Genomic DNA, 15,265 nt, shown 5'->3' on the forward strand with positions numbered 1-15,265 from the left:
GGTCTTTTTTCTTTAGATGTATTATGCTGAGACAACCACCTTGCTACAGAGCAAAAGTGCAAGGAACAGAAAATGTGGTGAAATAAACAGGCGTTTTAATTGCATAGGTGAGATGTTTTCTAGAGTGTAATACTTACCTAGCATTAATTAACTATGTAGCAGTTGATGTTTTTAATATGATGATAGGACCAGTTATCCCTGTTTTCTCTGTTATTAAGATAAAAGGTCACATATACTAAAGCCAGAGGGCTGTTTCATCTTATCACAAGGCAGTGTTGTTTGACAATGTTCTCTAAAACAAGAGGCTATGTGGGAGTTAGCCATGTTGAATATAAAGGAACATTAAGAGGTAATCTGGGTAATTATGAAGTAATGGGTTCTTAGAATGATTTTGTGTCATTCTAAGTGACACAAGTGTGATATAACATAGTTTTGGTAACTTTAGCATTCAGACATTATTATGGATAACATTCAGTTCACTATGGAAGAACAATCAGAGCAGAATTGGAAGGGGGGCTGCTAAGATAATGGCATTTTGAAAAATGACTCATTAAAATGAACAAATATATAATGTATTCCTGGTAAGTTGGTTTAGAATTCATTTCTTTTAAGGTCCTTCCTGTCCTGAAAGATACAGATATTTTAATACCAAGTAGTAATTGTTTGGGGTCTGATCTTCATGTTAAAATCCTCTCAATATTCTTTCAGTCAGCTGTCAGAGTTTTTGCTGATCTTGAAATAAAATATCTTCCAAAATAGGTACAGTTCTTAATGAAAGTCTTATGGTGAAAGTATAGAAGTTGCTATGACTCAAAACATTGTTATTATTTATTATTACTGTTTGTATCCTTCATTGCATATCTGGGTTTTTACCATTTTCTTTGCACATTAACTCTAAGGGGTAGATTAAGCTCCCTGACCTGAAGTCATCCAGTAAGTTTCATGAGTGAATGAGGATTTTCATTAAATGTTCCCTAAAGGATACCATGATGGGTCTTCTTTCCCAGTCCCAGCTTCTATCAGTTTTCTCTAGGGTTGCCAGCCCAGAATTGCAACTGATCTCCAGGCCAAAGAGATCAGTTCTCCTGAAGAAAGTGGCTGCTTTGAAGGGTGAACTCCATGCCATGGCATTATACCCCACTGAGGCCTTTCCCTTTCCCAAACCCCGCCCTCTCTAGGCTCCCCCCTCCCCCAAATCTCCAGGAATTTCTCCACCTGAACTTGGCAAGCCTAGTTTTCTCTATCTGGTGCACTCTGTGGGCCAAACTAAATGTGATGCCTCACATTTCAAGTGATTTTAAAATGCCATGAGTGTAGTGCTGAGCTCTACCCCCCCACACACACACCACCACAACACCCCGTGCCTTTTCAGGTGCTGAAACAACCATGAGCCTGTACCCCCACAGCTGTTTGAAATGGGGGGGGGAGGGAGAACTCTGTGCCATGGGCTCGGATCAGGATTGGATCCTTGTGGCATTTTATAATCACATTAAAACAGCAACGGTGAGCATTTGGTGGCCACAAGTTCACCATCACATTAAGTTTGGCTCTGTGGTGTATTAGTGTCAGGCAAAGACACTGAAGAACAGAATTAAAATCCCTGCTATACCACGGAAGCATGACAGGTAACTTTGAGCTAGGGTTGCCAGCTCCAGGCTGGGAAATGCCTGGAGATTTGGGGGGTGGAGCCTGAAGAAGGTGGGGTTTGGGGAGAGGAGAGACCTCAGCAGGCTATAATAACATAGAATTCACCCTCCAAAGCAGCCATTTTCTCCAGGGGAACAGATGTCAGTGGCCTCGACATCAGTTGTATTTTTGGGAGATCTCCAACCACAGTAGGGTTGTTTTGAGAATAAAGTGGGGGAGGGAAAAATAATGTAGTAAGCCATTTTGAGTCCCCACTGTGGAAAAGAAAGTAAAATGGGATATGAATTACATTTTTCTTCCAGTTATGTTGTAACTCTAGCTAAGGCTCTCCCACATCTTACCATCAAGTATCCCAAGCGCCTGTTTTTCAGTGATAGTTTTGGAAGGGGTTAAAAGTGCTAGTCTGCTCAGTGAGTATTACCCTCACTGAACTGGCTTCATATTCCCTAAGTGACTTTTAAAAAAAAATCAGTATTCTTTTTTTGTGTGTGACTATGTATGGCTATGCAAATAAAGACATCAATACAAAAAAAAATCAGTATTCATTCCAGTGTCTAAGATATATTGGTTGGGTAGCTTTTTTGTTTTTGTTCTGGCTTGGTATAATGGACATTTATACTTAGGCTTACTTTACCCATTAGCAGTCACTTAAAGGGTAGAATGACAAACCATAAATGTACATTTTTAATCTGTAGTTTCAGAATCTGTACCTTGAACCAGCTTCAAATGTATCAGCTTTATTGTCCTCAACAAATGTGTCCCCAAACACCTTCTATTCTTTAACAAGCCATCCTTGCTGAGTGATGCCAAAAATCCAACTGAGCAGAAGTGAATTTTTCAAAACTAGCCACCAAGATACATGTCTAAGTATATCCTATTTTGGGCAATGGATGGTGAGCATAGCAAATTCAATCCAGTAACTTGTTTGTTTTCAACAGAGTCTCTCTTTCTAAATAAATTCTTTCTGAGAAAGCTATAGAGTGAAATAAGAGGGTGGCACTGTATTGTTGCCATTTATGTAATAGCTTTAACTATACTGCATCTTACAAATGCATTCTCCCCCAGTAGTTTAAAGAAATTACATCTGATACAACTAGGGCAGGGGGCATGTTAGCTGCTCTACAATTCTTATAGTCTGATCCCAGAGCTCAGCATTTATTTCCAGAGGAAAAAAAGACTGGGGCATGGAGACTGTGGCTGTGATATCCCACTGACCAGTATTGCACACAGCAGATAGAATCTTATCAGCAACAATTCATTGGCTCAGCTCTGCCAAGAAAAATGTTTTGTCCTTGATGTGGCACATACAAGGACATATGTAAGGATGTGGTGTGAGTAGAAGAAGTCAACACCCTCAGCAGGCCTATCTCCTAGCAACCTGGGTACTGTTTTTATATTACAAGGGTTTGTATGGTCATCTGGGTAGAGTGGTATGTTTGATCTGCTTAACATGCATAAGGTGGTGTTTTATCTTCTATAGTACTAGACACAAAGTTGAATATAGCATACTGCATTACTCCCTTTCTGTTTACACCACAGATGATTATTGGCCAGAAGCACCTATATCTCTAGCCAACTAACTGGTTCTACATACTGAGGGACAATGGGATGATGTACTAGGTACATGTACCAAAGGCATAAAATACTTTGGAAAAGGTGACTATTTGAGCTCTGCTGATAACATTGCTATAGTTCTTAAGCAACATTGGGGTTTTTTTGCAAAATAATATTGCTTATACTGAAGAGTAGTCCTTCAAACTATGCTGAAATCTCTCCCCTCCACAATTAAAATATGAAAACAATACTCCTCTTTCCAAATATCTACACATCACAGATGTAGACTAGCAGATACTACGAATTTTGCAGTGAACTTCTTTGGCAGTTGAGCATGCCCAGCTGGAAACTCACAATCAGATGATGAACCAATCAAGGAGATGTTCAGCATCAAACAACTCAAACAGGTACCAGACAAATCTGCAGCTGCTTGCTGGCCAGAAGCTGACTCACAGTTAATCAGGGAATCAACTGGGAATCAGGGTCTGATTGGTAGATCACTTCCCCATAGATTAGCCTTGTTGGGTGGGGCATAGAAAAGCTTTGTGGAGAATAAGAAGCCAACTCATAGTTAATTAGTAATGGGAGATCAGCTGGAAATAGACCTCTATCCTCCCACCTCGAAAAACTGCTACACAATAAAGTTAGAGATACAATGCAATCAGTTCTCCCAGCCTGTATTCAGGCTTGCTGTGATAAAACATAAAATTGGGATAAAAATATGATAAATTGACAGATGAGCATTCTAATCACAATCCAAATGGATTCATCTCTCTCCTTTAATATAGTTAATGCACTGGTGCCGGTTGCCATTATTTCTAGTAATCTGTATGCTCTGGAAAAATTCAGAAATGTCTATTGTTATGGCACTTTGAAGTCTGTTTTTCATAGGTGCTTAAGGTGAAGGCAATGAGGAGAGAGATTGATTCAACAGATAATATGATTCACAGAGTCATATTCCAATCAGAAAAGTTAATAGATGTTGTCAACTAAGAGTGGAACAACAAGTGACAAAAGGCACAGATTGGACACTTGTCAGCTTCCCTCAAGTTTTGATGGGAAATGTAGGCAGCTTGGCGGAATGTTCAACAAGTGACAGTTGAAAAGTCCATTGGACAGCAGTCAGAGAGCCAAGCTGCAAGACTAGGATGCCTACATTTCCCATCAAAACTTGAGGGAAGCTGACAAGTGTCCAATCTGTGCCTTTTGTTACTTGTAGTTCCACTCTAAGAGAATCATTCCAGTACTTGTTTCTGAGCACATTTCTCTTTTCAAAGGACAGGGAAAAAAGAAACAGGCTACATCCCTTCCCTCTTTGAGACAGAAAGTATATCTACAGAGTATAGAAAGAAACACTTTGCTTGCATCCTCTGGAATGCAGTCAGTGCAGAAGGCAGAGGGGAGACACGAAGAGTCTACATTACCATATCCATCATGATAGGCAGTACACCTGTAGGCAAGAGAGACAGAAATTTTGTTTGTACTCTCTGGAAAGCAAGCATCTAGGCATCATTGCAACAGATTAGAGGATAACAATGTAGGTCCTATTAGGATTTATATTAGTTTAGTTTAATTCAGCAGAGTTTAGCAGAATTCCCAGTTAAAGAAGCGTGAACCCAGCATGCAGAAAATCACTGTTTAGAAAATTAAACTGTAAAAAAGAGAGAACTAATATTTATTGAGGTAGTTCTAATTCACATTTCTTGGAGAAGAAAGAATCCTGGTCTAAAATGAACTTTCCGTAGTCACATGGCTGGCTAGTCCAGCATCATGTGTGCATGCAAGCATGAAGATCAAGCCTCCATGGCAGGAGAAAGATGTAGGTGTGTCCTGAACCTTTGGAAGCCAAGAGACAAGATAGAGAATCTCTTTACAATGGACACAAGAATAGAGAAGGAGTCAGAGAGGCATTCCCACTGTAGACAAAGAGACTCATATTGCTCATCAGGACAATAATACATACACACAAAGGGACATGCACCACCCCTCCAAAAAAAATGTCCAGGCATGCTAAGAAGCCTATTCCAACAGATCCCACCTCCTTTGAACAGAGAGAGAAAGGCAGACAGACTGAGCATCATGCCAGATGAGATATATAAGATCTGAGGAAGGATCTTAGGTCTCTGATACAAAACTATAGTGAGATTTCTCACATCTTTAATTTTACTCAAAACAAGTTATTGGTACACCCTGGTACACCCTGTTTACAACAATGGAGGAGGAGAGGCAACTTTTCTTAATTCAGAGTGAAAAGGGACAATTCTTAAGTATTTCTGCATAAGCTCTCCCATTAATGTGTAAAGGAAGCAGGGGTGGCATTGATTTTTAAACAAAAATGGATCTTATGGTTGGTTGAGGGGAAAAAAACTCTGTCCTCTCTGATGCTTTACTTCACTGTGCTTGTTTAATGACTTAGCCCAGAAGTAAGCCAAGCTGGGAGAAAAATACTGAAATGTAAATAGTGAAATGAGTCCTTTAGTGCCCCCCCATCCATATGTGTAACTATTTTTCTTTAAGAGCAGACCCACCCCACCCTATTTGAAAGTCCTAGGGCAGAAGGAAAAAACTCACACAGTGTTCACATACCTTCCTGTGCCTGTGCTCCAGCAAAAATGGTATTTGGTCATAAAATGTTTTTTGTTTTTATCGATTTTAAACTGTTCACTGCCCAGAACCCCTGGGATGGGCGGTATATAAATTGAAATATAAATAAATAAATAAATAAAACGAGGATATTTTCTCCAAAATTAAATGGGCAGGAGGCTTGCATTGCATATGAGAGGGGGGTGCGTAATCTCTGAGAGATTTTTGGTAATTATGAGAATTAGTTGAAAAAGGTACTGTCACAATTGTGTTTCCTATTGAAATGAATTGAAAGAAAGAACAGAATAAAGAAATCAAACGTCTTATTATTATTAGAAAAAATGAACTTAAATGAACTGTCCTGTCACATGACTATGAGTACTGACTGTGCAGTAAATGGTTTCCAGCCTTTACCTATCATTTCTGTCACTACAGCTAAAGTGGTTTTATAAGCAGTGTTACTAGCAGTATAGAACAATTATGGGTGAAACTTAAAGTACAGAATGCTTTGTTTGGAGGCCACTAGGGTATGATAGGAGTTGACTATATTTGTAAGTTATTGGGGAGGGGTTCACTCTGCTGCTCCTCTCTGTCCATATTTCTAGTCACTGCTATTGTTTCCAAATGACTAATATCATGTACAAAAAGCCATCTAGTTCAGCTGCAGTCTGGAAAAAAAGGGTGTACTTGTGATAGTATGCCTATAGAGTTTCTCTTTCATGCATTTTATCTGATCCTTTTTTTATACATTGCCTATGCTAGTAGTGTCCATCTCACCCTATACATCTTCAGATAAATTATGAATTAGGTGAAGAACTCAGAGCAGTAAAGTGAAAGGGTCTGTTTCTGCCCCAAAGAGAACCAGAGGTTCCCATAGCAACCAGATCAAAAGGCCCATTTAAACCCCAAAATGAATCCATTGTTTTCCCACTGGATAGTTTGTACTTATAAAAGTAGCCAAAATTTGTGTTAGAAAAGAAAAATGTTTCTATAGTGATAAGAAGTTAGCTCTGCCTTTCACCATACATTTTCTCATTCGATGATGATGATTACTGGTTTTTTTAAATATATATATATATATATATATATATATATATATATATATATATATATATATATATATATATATATATATATATATATATATATATTAGTTCAGCTGGACCCAGTTTAACTTCTGAGTCAACAATGATACTTGCAGCTGAGGCTGTCCGTTTTACATAATAATTATCGATAAAACATTGTAAATATTTGACTACACTCATAGGCATAATATAGCATTCTTTGTCTGAACAGGAAGCAATAAGATAGAATTTAGTGAAGTGTAAAACTAGGCCGATGAGTAGCAAGGAGCTATTATGCATAGTATTGACAGTCAGAAATATAATGAAGTTCTGTTCTGAGAATAGCACCAGAGCTGTTCTCAGAAAAAGGCTAGCTACTACTGACATCTGTTTTAAATAGTTTCATTCCACGGTTGGTAATCTCAAGAGTAATGGTTTTGATCTCAACAATGCCTATACATACTAAATGTGAAGGTACATAATGTGTAAACAGAACATTTGTTTCAAATGCTATGGTTCAGTTCAGGCATTATGTGAAACCACAGATTAATGAAACTGACTATGGTTGTTATAATTGTCCTGAGTGCGGGTCGTACCGCTAAATGTGGTTAGACAGGGTCCATCAAACCAAGATCTGAAGCCAGGTTGTGAAGTCTTAACTATGGTTTTGCATGTTAATCCGGGATTATTCTATGGCAACACTTTCCCAGACTACAGAGAGACAGCAATGAAACCAGCATTTGTGAAGGCAAACTAGGATTTAATTGATTCTCTGTGTGCTGAATCCTGGTTTACAAACACATCATAATTAACATAAACCATGGTTTTGCATTATGTCTAAACTTAGCTTATACCTGAGTTACAGGCTCACTTCACTCATAACATGAAATCATGGTTTTTTGAAAAAAATCCCACTATGGTTAGTTTGTGAAACCATGATTCATTTCATAGTCAGTCACGTAAATCCTGGTTCACCTTGACAAATGCTAGCTAGTTTTATGGCCTTTACTTTGGCCAGTTGTCTCTTCATCATGCATCGGACTAAGAGAGCTGTAGTGCTCGAAAGCTTATGCTACAATAAAGTTGGTTAGTCTTAAAGGTGCTACTGGACTCTTTACTATTTTGCAACTACAGACTAACATGGGTAACTCCTCTGGATCTATGACCAGTTGTCTCTGTAGCTGGGAAGTGTGTGCGGGTGTTGTGAGGGAATAAGATACTATTAAGTCAGGATGTCCATATTTGTACATCTCACAAAACCTTAGGACTCACTGTGGTTTTAGAACCAAATGTCAGAGTCCATAATTAAACATAATTAGTGGAGTCTGCATTTAAACAATATGCTAACCATTGTTAGCTTAATTTAACCATAGTATCATGTTATGCCATAAATAGTCTTTATAACTGGCAGTTTGTTTACATACTAATAGTCCCTTGGATTAATTGATCTGGGTAATATTCTATGAAAAAGGATCTGCAGTTCCTCTATGTAATTTCTGAGCCTCTGTCCATTATTTTTGAGAATTCTTGGAAAACAGGTGATGTGCCGGAAGATTGGAGGCAGGTAAATGTTGTTCCCGTCTTCAAGAAGGGGAAAAAGGAAGATCATTGGCATCCTGGAAAGGTTTTAGAACAAATCATCAAACAGTCAGTCCTTGAGCATTTAGAAAGGATGACTGTGATTACTAAGAGCCAGCATGGGTATCTCAAGTCATGTCAGACTAACCTGGTTTCTTTTTTAGAGAAAGTTACTACATTGATGGATCAAGGGAATGCTGTAGACATAGTTTATCTTGATTTCAGTAGGGCTTTTGATAAGGTTCTACATAATATCCTTGTTGACAAGTTGATAAAATGTGGTTTGGTTCCTATTACTGTTAGGTGGATCTGTAATTGGTTGACAGATCACACCCAAAGAGTGCTTGTTAATAGTTCCTCATCATCTTGGAGATGAGTGACAAGTGGAGTGCCTCAGGGATCAGTCCTGGGACCTGTTCTCTTTAATACTTTAAAAATGATTTGGATGAAGGAATAGAGGGAATGCTTATTAAATTTGCAGATGATACTAAATTGGGAGAAGTAGCAAATATGGTAGAAGACAAAATCAGGATCCATGACGATCTTGACAGGCTGGAAAACTGGGCTAAAACTAACACAATGAATTTCAGCAGAGACAAATATAATGTTCTGTGTTTAGGTAGGAAAAATCAAATGCAAAATTATAGAATGGGGGAGACTAGTCTTTGTAGAAGTATGTGCAAAAAGGATCTAGACCATATAGTGAACATGAGTCAGCAGTGTGATGTGATAGCTAAAAAGGCAAATTCAATTATGGACTGTATCAACAGGAGTATAGTGTCCAGATTGCATGAAGTGATGGTATCGCTCTACTCTGCTCTGGTTAGACCACACCTAGAGTATTATGTTCAGTTTGGGCACCCCATTTTAAGAAGGATATAGACAAGCTGGAATGTGTCCAGAGAAGGGCAATGAAGATGGTGAGGGGTATGGGAAACCAAGCCCTATGAGGAAAAGTTGAAGGAGCTGGGTATGTTTAACCAAGAGAGGAAACTGAGAAGGTGATATGATGACCATCATCAAGTACTTGAAGGGCTGTCATATAGAGGATGGCACGTTGTTTTCTGTTGCTCAATAAAGTTGGACTAGAACCAATGGGTTGAAATTAAATCAAAAGTTTTCAGCTAAACATTAGGAAGAACGTCCTGACAGTTAGAGCAGTCGCTCAGTGGAACAGGCTTTCTTGGGAGGTGGTGGGCTCTTCTTCTTTGGAAGTTTTTAAGCAGACGCTAGATGGCCATCTGAGAGCAATGCTGATTCTGTAAACCTAGGCAGATCATGAGAGGGCAGACAGAAATGGTTACATTAATGCTTAGTTCTCATGGCCCCTTGTTACATGACCAGGGTAATGCTAGTCACCACTTGGGGGTGAGAAAGCAATTTTCCCCAGACCAGTTTGGCTGGGGTTCCTGACGGTGTTTTGCCATCTTCTAACCATGGAGCAGGGGTCACTGTGTGTGTGTGGGGAGGGGGAGGTAGTTGTGAATTTCCTGTATTGTGCTGGGGGTTGGAGTAGATGATCCTAGATGTCCCTTCCAACCCTATGATTCTATGATTCTGTTATCTACACAAAATACCAGTGTGACCTAGAGATAGGAGCTAAAAATAATGGAGGGACCACTGTTCTGGTATTCTTTTCAATTCTCTTAGAAAATTTTCACATAGCCTTTGTAAATCATTTGGCTACTGGCTGCTAGCAGATTTTTTGTGCCCTTTCAGACATAGCCTATTGAGCTGCTGGATTTTTTCTTTTTACCATTTCAGACAAAGCTGCTTGTGCTGTGTTTGCAATATGGGGTTGAGGCAGTTTAAACAAAAACAAAAACCTTTCTTGCATTCAAAAGTATTCTGTGCACTTTTGCTTTGCTGTAGCATACTGTTTAAAATGGCAGTTGTTTTTATTTTCTTGCCCATTTCTGGTGTGTTCTGTTTTTTTGAACAGATAGTGATTAGTGCTATGGTATTGTAATGATAGGTATAGCAGGTTCTCTGAATTCGCAGTTTTCATTTTTTTAAATAAGTAAGTCTCTAGTCCCTTCCCTTGCAGAGTTGCACCTTTAACTTACTTTTCCCCAAACACTTATTTTTTTTAATGAAAGCTGGGAATTCAGAAAACTTGTTACACCTATCATTAGGGGTGTACACCAAGAAATTTTCTGTTTCAGTTTTGGTTTGGAATAATTCAATTTCATTACTAGTTTGTTCTGGATCAGCTGGTGCACATGCACAAATGCAGGCTGTTTTTTTCAAGAGGGAGTGAGGAAACAAGGCTCTGAGGTAGCTGTTTTCATGCTTAACCAAAAACAGCATCAACCATTATTCCCCCTCTTAGTCTAAACCATTGATCCATTGAGTTTTTCCTCAAGCACAAGAACACAAACACAAAGAATAATGGGCCCATATAAGGTGAGCGTTTCCAGGTGCAGCAGCAGCAATGGAGTGTTCCAAGTAGGAGAACGCTCCAACCAGCGCTGTGCAGCAACATTAAAAACAATCCTGCTTCATGTTCACTTTTTATTTCTCTATAGTGCCAATAACTTACTACCTTTGCATTCCACTGTACATGTTGGTCTCATCCCCCCTTCCCACCATCAGAGTTGATTAATAACAAAAGGTTTCTCTCTCTTTGGGATCCAATTGGCAAACTGTTCAGGAAAACAAGTTGCTGCCCTGCAAGGTGAGCCCAGTGCCTCCCTGCTGCTGGAAAGTATGAACTAAAATGGTGGGAGGGACTCCTTACAATTTAGTTTCCCAGATTTGGTTCAGCAGTCAAGAATGAGCCCAAACCTGTGAGTTCTGTGTGTGTTTTCAGCTCATTTTCCCCATTATGCACACCCCTACCTATCATTACAATATGATAGCAATATTTTTGTGGCAATTTTTAAAAAATTGCAAATGCCCTAGTGGCCCAGGGGAAGCAGGGTAGCCACTTCCAGCATCAGAAAAAGCAGTGCTGTTTGAAATGGCCCCAGCGATTCACACATGGTTCATAAACAGATGAAACTGCTGTTTGAAACTGCTGCCTCCACATCACTTTACACTCAGTTGGGGTAGCAACAGATAATAACTGGGTTACAACAGAAATGTGCAAAGTATGTTAGTTTCCAAGATGCACTGAATCATTAACCTAGCGTTGTGCTTTGTTTTAAAATAATGATAATGATAAAATAAAAAATTATATTTAGCACGAATAATAACCGTTTTCTAAATTGCTCATCACACAGCTGGTATCATTACTCGATGAGTGAATTCTTTCGTGAAAGTCACTACAATGTATAGAATACTATGGTACCCTGCATCTGATTCCTTGTTGTTTGGCAATCATCACAAATGACTTTTGTGTAAGAAATTCTGTGTCACCTTGTGGTGAAAAAAAGCTGCTAAATCATTCAATCTTGAACCATTATTGCTATGCCACTAATACATTTCACCCCCTCCCCCTAAAGTGTGTAATGAAAACCCTTGTAAATGAGGAAATAACCTCAATTGTGACACATGGTGGATTTCTTGGTTTTTTAAAATTCCTCATAAACTTTTTTTTTAAAGTGCCTTCTACTAAAATTTAGATTGCTGTGTGTGGCATTCTTGAGATTAAATTGAAGTGCCAAGCTTGAACATAAAGGCCAAGGAAGCACCCATATTTGCATTCTGATTCTTGAACAGCACAATGAGCATGCTGTTAAACAACAAAAATTAATATATAAGAGGTAAGGGAAAGAAACGTGTGAACTCTTTGGCATAGGGTTACTGGCCTGACTTAAGTGACAAGAAGATGCCTTCAACAGGGAGAACACAGCAATTGTATTTGAATGGTAATAAATCATGACTGCTGGTAAACCTCTGCAGATTTCCAGCTGGAGTGTTTTATTTTTAGGGCAGTAAGGTGAAAGATTTATCAAGGAATGGAGGTTCCTGAATGACATTGCTTCCATCATGCCTGGCATTTAACGCTTCAGTTGTGATCCAGCCAAGTCCTATTGATTTCACATACTTATCTATCCCATTGGAATCAATACAATGTGCTGCTTAATCCCATTCCTGTTTACAATGAAATAAATACCACATGATTAGGCTTATTTTCACAGAAGCATTCTTATGATTGCAATTTAGGGTTTGATTAGACTACACAATAATGTTGGGTTGGGGGAACCCTCAGAACAACTTGTGTTTAAAAAGGTACTTGAGACTCACCTTCAAAATATTGTTTTTGTGGGGGATTTATTTTATTTACTTTATTTACTATTCTACCTTTCTCCCCAGTGGGGACCCAAAGTGGCTCACATCATTCTTCATGCCTGCATTTTATTCTCACAACAACCCTTTGAGGTAGTTTAGGCTGAGAGGATGTGACTGACCCAAAGTCACCTAGTGAGCTTCCATGGAAGAGTAGAGATTTGAACCTGGGCCCCCCATATCCTACTGCAACATCTAACCAATATGCCATTCTGGCTCCTAAGCATATATGTGGCAGCAGCTTTCTCTACAATGTTCATCTTCAGGAGAGTGCTACATGTGTTGCAGGATGCTGTCAGCAATTCTTTATGAACATAAAGTGCTTGGTATTAACATTCACTGCTCTCCCCCCCTCCCCAACTAATCTGCTACAACATGCAGATTATGTGGAAAGAACACACAGAAAATTCAAAGAGCACTCCTGCAAAGGAAAGAGTGAACTCTGGATAACCTGTATAATTCACAAGCTTGATGCTTTTACCCATATAGATCCCAGAAGTCTCCCAGACTGCCTCTGGAAGGACAGTTAGGGAGCACAAATACACAAAGCAAAGCTATCTACAAATTCCAAAGAGGCAGGGAGCAAAGTGTTAAGTCAGACATAAGCATACCTATTCCCAAGATATCTGAAGTAATTCATGCAGTTCAATGAGATCCCTGCAGGAGATCTTTCTAGTGGATTGTACCCTAAAACTTCTGTCACCAATTGTAATCCCAGCAATACATACATAGCCACAAATACCTCTTTCTCCCCCTTCTCCCATTTTTAATTAGGTAAAAATGCAAAGAATTTTGCAAGCCCTGAAGGAAGATTTGGACAACTGCACTGATCTGCCAGATCCTTCTATCAGTTACTCTGGCTTGGAGCACAGGAGTGGTTGCCTCATTGCTCCAAATATGTAGCCACTGTTTCTTCAGTGTCAGTGTCCTTCTGCAGAATCCGACTGAAACAACTCGAATTTTCAGGTATAGCAGGCATTTTCCATATGGGCAGAGGACAAAGTAATGTAGGCTTGGCCTGTAGAATAAACCTTATATTAAATGCCTGATATTCTAATTTATATGAGTTGGGAAAAGTTTATGCAAGCAATGACCTGAAGATGGAGATGGATGCAACATTACCGAATGTCCCCTTTTTGCTGTAGAACCCTATACTGTGTTGCATTTTGTTTGTGAGGTTCTCCTGACTTTCCAGGATGATTTCAGACAAAGTAGGCTGCTCGGGGAAGGCGAAGGTGGAGAAATATCCACTCTGCTAATTCTTTCCACGAGCTCTTCCACTGGATCTAATTCATTGTTTGGATACGACTAGGCATCAACAGTATCTTATCTTTCTAGAGATATATCGTCCAGACCACAGCAGAACAATGGAATCGGGGTGGGGGGGGCTACTCTTGACAGCAGTCATGTTACTTCCTATTATACGTACTATGTATTTGGAGTGATATTTTATGGCATCATAATAAAGATATATTCTATTATCTTTTACAAGACTAGCTCATACTATATTGATTTGTGAAGGAAATATGACCTTATACCATCCATAGTCATTTTGATTAGCCACAAAATACACTACTCAGTCTGGTACACAGCATTGATTTGTGAAATGCACAAAACAAAACAAAAAAAAGAAAGGGAGGGGAATCTAGAAAAAGTATTGGACCATTAATACATGATTCTGTGCTTTCAAAGTTTCCAGTGCAAAGACAAAAATTAAAAATTTTCATTCGTGCATTGTTTATATTGTGGTGTTGGTTCCAGAAAAGGAGAAATTCAGATGATACCTGCAATCCTCTGTCTCTCAATCCGAACAACAAAAAAGTTGCAGCCCATGAGATGGCTTGACTCAATAAAAGAAGCCACGACCTCCAGTTTGCAGGATCTGAGCAAGTCTGTTAAAGTTAGAATGTTTTGGAGGTCTTTCATTCATAGGGTCGCCATTGGTCAGAGACGACTTGACGGCACATAACACACACCCACAGCATAGTAAGCATATCTGAAGATTTGGCGGTAACATAGGAGCTTTTAGTTCACTTCTAAGGAGAGAAATATTTCATTCACATTCAAGGATCCCCCATTGTACTCATAGAAGATGAGCACAGAAAAACTATTGCACTTCTGACTTTCTGTCTTGTGGATATCGAAATAAAAAATAATAGTCATTCAGTATATTTAAGTATATGTATTATGAGAATCAAGTTTAAGATTAAAATTAACATAGTTGTACTGATTCTGTTAGGATAATACCCACATTTGCTTTTTTTAGTCACAAAATGATGAACATACTGGGATGGGCATATCATTCATCATAGCGATATCCCATTTAATTGATCCAATAGTATAGTACTCACAATATCACATGATATTGCAATAGGTAACTGGGGTAGAATTGATGGAGAATCATGTACTCAACCAAACAACAAGATACTTTCATTTAAGCAATGGGAAAATGTGATAGAAGTAATACTTTCCAAAACACATTTGGAAATGCATGGGGGGGTGGGGGGTGTTATAAGCTACAGAAACTTTCAGTCCTTGACATGAAATGTAGAAATAGCTTTAGAACTTGTGGTTTGGTCTAAGACATCATGTGGCATTAATTTTAC

At 38.9% G+C, this 15,265-nt stretch overlaps 1 protein-coding gene across 5 annotated transcripts in view; it reads left to right on the forward strand.

Annotated features, from left to right (window-relative positions):
• The window catches only part of LOC129343595 (spermatogenesis-associated protein 7 homolog), a 122,482-nt gene extending 108,377 nt beyond the window's left edge, over positions 1–14,105 (forward strand). For 4 of the 5 annotated variants that reach the window (XM_054999895.1, XM_054999914.1, XM_054999929.1 and 1 more), the window contains 2 exons: positions 17–107; positions 13,434–14,105. In XM_054999895.1, the coding sequence (XP_054855870.1) occupies positions 17–107; positions 13,434–13,489 (147 nt within the window). In that variant the 3' untranslated portion in view covers positions 13,490–14,105. The remainder of the gene's footprint in view (positions 1–16; positions 108–13,433) is intronic. The other variant, XM_054999905.1, reaches the window with a different exon arrangement.
• The last annotated feature ends 1,160 nt before the right edge of the window (positions 14,106–15,265 follow it).

Source organism: Eublepharis macularius, chromosome 1 (assembly GCF_028583425.1).
Source record: "Eublepharis macularius isolate TG4126 chromosome 1, MPM_Emac_v1.0, whole genome shotgun sequence".
NCBI classification, from domain to species: Eukaryota; Metazoa; Chordata; class Lepidosauria; order Squamata; family Eublepharidae; genus Eublepharis; species Eublepharis macularius.